Source organism: Cynoglossus semilaevis, chromosome 19 (genome assembly GCF_000523025.1).
Source record: "Cynoglossus semilaevis isolate Cse_v1.0 chromosome 19, Cse_v1.0, whole genome shotgun sequence".
In the NCBI taxonomy this organism is placed as follows: Eukaryota; Metazoa; Chordata; class Actinopteri; order Pleuronectiformes; family Cynoglossidae; genus Cynoglossus; species Cynoglossus semilaevis.
Window position 1 is genome coordinate 15256050 of NC_024325.1, and position 4234 is coordinate 15260283.

Here is a 4234-nt window from a genome sequence, read left to right on the forward strand (position 1 = left end):
CCTCACCCTGAGGTAATGTTTGAATAATTCTGCAGGACGGAAGCAGCGTTGGAGGCTTCGAACGTTCGTGAACAGGAGTCGTTACAGCCACGTGTAGAGAATCAAACCATCATGAAAATATTGAACAAATTAAACTCAGAAATTTCAATATTGAGATGAATAATATTGACAAAGTCGCTAAATAACGTTATTGTTTTGTATTCGAGTTTCTCAAGAATTTGCAGAAAAAAATGACACAAATGTGGATACACAAATTTAAAAAAAAAAGTTTTTTAGGCTCAAATAACCAAAAAAAAAAAACTTAAAGTCAAGCATGAGATCAGCCTGAATAATCAACCAAAACATTAGTACAAGTTTGAATAAATGCTGATTTTCAGTCAGGAAATATTTAAAAAATTGAAATTAAGCCAAAGTTAAAAACAAAGTACCAAAAAAATTATAAATAATGAGATTAAAATATATAAGTTGGTGCAAAAAAATAAAAAAAATCAACAACCAAACAACAACAACAAAAAAAAAAACAAAAAACCCCAAAATCAAAAAGCCAGCAGTTATCAGAGACGACTCAGTCTGAGGTCCTTGATTGGCCCCGAGGCCCCAGTGTCTTCTGGGATTTGTTTGCATGCATGTGAACATTTCTGCGTATTTGTCAGAGGAGGAGGAGGAGGAGGAGGAAGAGGAGGAGGAGGAGGAGATGTAGCAGTGAACATCGTGGATGATTTGATCACCAGGACCCAGAGAAATAAGTGCTCCATTACTCCTGCCCCGCCCCTCCTTTTACCCTCCATTTATAACATCCTTCTCTCGGCTGCCGTCTCCTCCCTCACCCTTTCACCTCCCCCCTCTCTCCCTCAGTGCTCCTCATTTTCCCAGTCCCTTATCTCCCGTCCTGCTCCTCCTTCACCTCCTCTGACGGCTGTGTGTTGTGACCCAGATCATGGAGGAGCGCGGGGAGAAGGACAGGAAAAAAAAAGGAGGCGAAGCAGCAAATAGTGGAGACAATGTGTGAGGTGTAATGTATCAGTCTCTTTCTTCTTCACCTCTGGATAGTTATAGTCAATAAAACAGTGCACCAAAAAAATATGAAATAAGGGTTTAGAATGTGTGCTCAGCACCACCTACAGGCTAGGGAAGAGTAGCTACAGGATCAAACTTTGACAAAGTGGATGGACATGTAACATTACTTACATGCTGAACACAGAACTTTCTGACAGTGTAGTCCACTAACACAGTCAAGTCCTCCATGGCCACACGGACATTCCCATACATCCAGCAGCCTTTCTCTGGCCAGTACTGGTAAGCGTCTGTTTACACCTTTATTCATAATTGATGCGTTAAAGGAAGGCAGACTTGGAGCAGGTTCATGTGCGAGTTTGTTGTTGCAGTTCAACCACGGCTTCATCTGTAAAAACATCTTTAATTAAAAAAAAAAAAAATTAAAATTAAAATTTAAAAAAAAAATTGTTTTTCAAAATAAGGTTCCATCATGAAGCAGCCCACGGTCTGGTGTCTAGACTGTGGGCCAAATTCTCTAGAAGAGCTCTGGTTTGGGTACGAACAAACAAAATGCCCCACCTACTGGTCGGAAGATGTCCTGCATATTAATCCTCATAAATGTGTTCATATTTCCTGTTGCTCGTGTCAACGCGACCAAATTATGGTCCAGGTTTTGGGTTTGGTGACCTCCTCTGGCCAGTTTAAGTATTATTACGAAATCAGTGTTGACTTTGGTGAAATGGTTCTCAACTGGGGGTATGCGGACCCCTGTGGGCACATGAAAACCAAAATTTTTTTTTTTGCTGCATGATTGTATATGCTATATATATGTATTATTTTAAATATCCTTTGTATTTGTCATTTTTTTATTTTTTATGAGGACAAATATTTCTTGGTACCTGTAGCCGTATATTACACATCATACTCCGTTAAATACTGCAGTTCACACTGCTGTGTTTTACACCCTTTGATTTCAAACCAAAAATACTCGGCCTGGTTAGAGAGTACTTGACGGTTGACAGAGACACCACGGTGGGTGTGCGGCTGTACAGGGATCCAGATCCACAGACTCAAATCACTGACTTCCTTCAGGTTCAACCTAAACCCACGCCGACGACAAACACTTTCTTCATCCGTTCACGTGAACCTAATGAAACGAACAGTCTCTCTCTCTCTCTCTCGCAGCTCGGCCGCTGAATGTGAAGTGAAGTGAAGTGAAGTGAAGTGAAGTGAAGTGCTGCCGCCGCCTGTTCGGCAGCTAAACGTGGCGTTGTGTGACAGTGCGCTGCAGGTTCTAACTCTTCTCTTCCTGTGTCGTCGTTTCTGTCTTTTCAGTCGCTGCTGTGACAAGAAGAGCTGTGGAAACCGTAATGAGACACCGTCAGACCCTGTTATCATCGACAGGTACCGCCTGCTCACATTTAGTCCCTCTCTCTCTCTCTCTCTCTCTCTCACACACACACACTCTGTGAAGGGCTGTGTTGACCCAGTCCAATGGCGTCTGTCGCTCCTGAAATGACGCCGCTGAGCGTGAGCTGCAGATTTGTAAAAGAAACTCTGACTCTGACAGTCGACCAGTTTGTTGATGGTTGGAGTCGTGAGCGCAGGTGATTTGACAGGAAGTGATGTCAAAGGTTAACAATCAGAAAAATGGGATTTTTTTATTTTCTTTCTGAACACGAAAAAAAAATGGTTTTGAGCAGCAGTGGAGCATTTTTTTACTGTCGTCTCTGTCTGTCTGTCTGTCTGTCTGTCTGTCTCTCTGTCTTCTTAGTTCCATGTCTCTGCCTTTATGAGATGAAGGACTGAACTTATCCCTTCTCCTCTCTTTCTTCCTCCTCCTCCTCCTCCTCCTCATCTCTCCTGCTTCAGCAGAGTAAAAATGGGTCATGAGAGAGAGAGTTAGAGAGAGAGTTAGAGAGAGAGAGTGAAATGAGATCCAACCTCATTTTAATCTGATTTGTTCTCGGCAGCGTCGTTTTAACCCTGTGTGAGCAGGTTTTTTTTGTGTGGTACGGAATTTTTTTTTTTTCAAACAAAAGGGAAAAAAATGGGAAAACTGCTGAGTCCCGTCTCCATCCATCACTGAGTGACAATCATCAAAGTCAGAGCCGCCGAAAAAACTGAGTCGAAGGTGACGAACACGTCAGGTTGAACCAGTGACACGTAAACAAACACACGGTTTTAGTTTGACAGAAGCTCCTCGGGATTCAAACCTTCAGCACGTGTTCGTGTCGACCGACGGTTCCGACTGACACGACGGTCGGATGGATTGTTGTGTAGTTGACTGGTTGATGTTGTAGTGGACGACGACTGGACTGGTTGACTGGTTGATGTTGTAGTGGACGATGACTGGACTGAAGTTTAGTTCTGGAGGACACCGTCCATATGAACGGTCATGACTGAAAGAAAAAAACACCGACTCTGTGAAAATTCAATTTTTAAATAATTTATCTCGACATTTTTCCGTATGAATAATTACATCGTTTGATTTAATCTCAAATAAAAACAGGTGGGAATTTCAGCTTTTATTTTTGACGATATCTAGGAAGTTTGATTAATCTCAATTAATCGTGATTAATCATAATTAATTGAGAGATTAATCAGATTTAAACTTAAGAGAAAAAACAGAACATTTTAATAATATACTCTACATATTATGTCTTCTGTATCATCAAGCCCGTGTGGGTCACCTGATGTGTCCCAACCGCTAGCCTTCATCTGGCCCAAATAGGTTGTAGTTCGGTGCTTTGGCCACATGGGCCACATGGTCGTGTTTAGGCTCCTTTGTCGGACCAACGCGTGGCCCAGATTTGGAGGACGAGGACGAGAGCGAACCACGCGAGTGTCATCGCTCTCCGTGATAACTGGGCCAAGTGAAGGTGTCATGTGGGCCAGATATGGAACACTCCAGTATCTGGGCCAGCGCTCTAACCCCACAGCTAACCCCACAGCAGCGATTTAGACCAGTTTAGAGTTGACGACGACGAAGACGAGGAGGAGGAGGAGGAGTAAAAACACACATTTAGATTTTCACCGTATCCATCATTTAAAACACTAATAAGACAAATACCAAGGGAGCAGTTTCCGACGAAGACGATCACAGATGTGTGTGAGTGTGTGTGTGTGTGTGTGTGTGTGTGAGTGTGTGTGTGTATAATATACTGTATTTCCACCGCAGCCTCCTCTCTTGTGTTTTGGTTGGCTATCTCAGACATCTCAGCTTTCACTCCATAAT

At 42.6% G+C, this 4234-nt stretch overlaps 1 protein-coding gene across 3 annotated transcripts in view; it reads left to right on the plus strand.

Moving 5' to 3' along the window:
* LOC103395537 (transcription factor COE1) overlaps nucleotides 1-4234 on the plus strand; it is a 96805-nt gene that overhangs the window by 16375 nt on the left and 76196 nt on the right. For all 3 annotated transcript variants that reach the window (XM_025065650.1, XM_025065649.1, XM_017041803.2), the window contains exon 6: nucleotides 2332-2400. In XM_025065650.1, the coding sequence (XP_024921418.1) occupies nucleotides 2332-2400 (69 nt within the window). The remainder of the gene's footprint in view (nucleotides 1-2331; nucleotides 2401-4234) is intronic.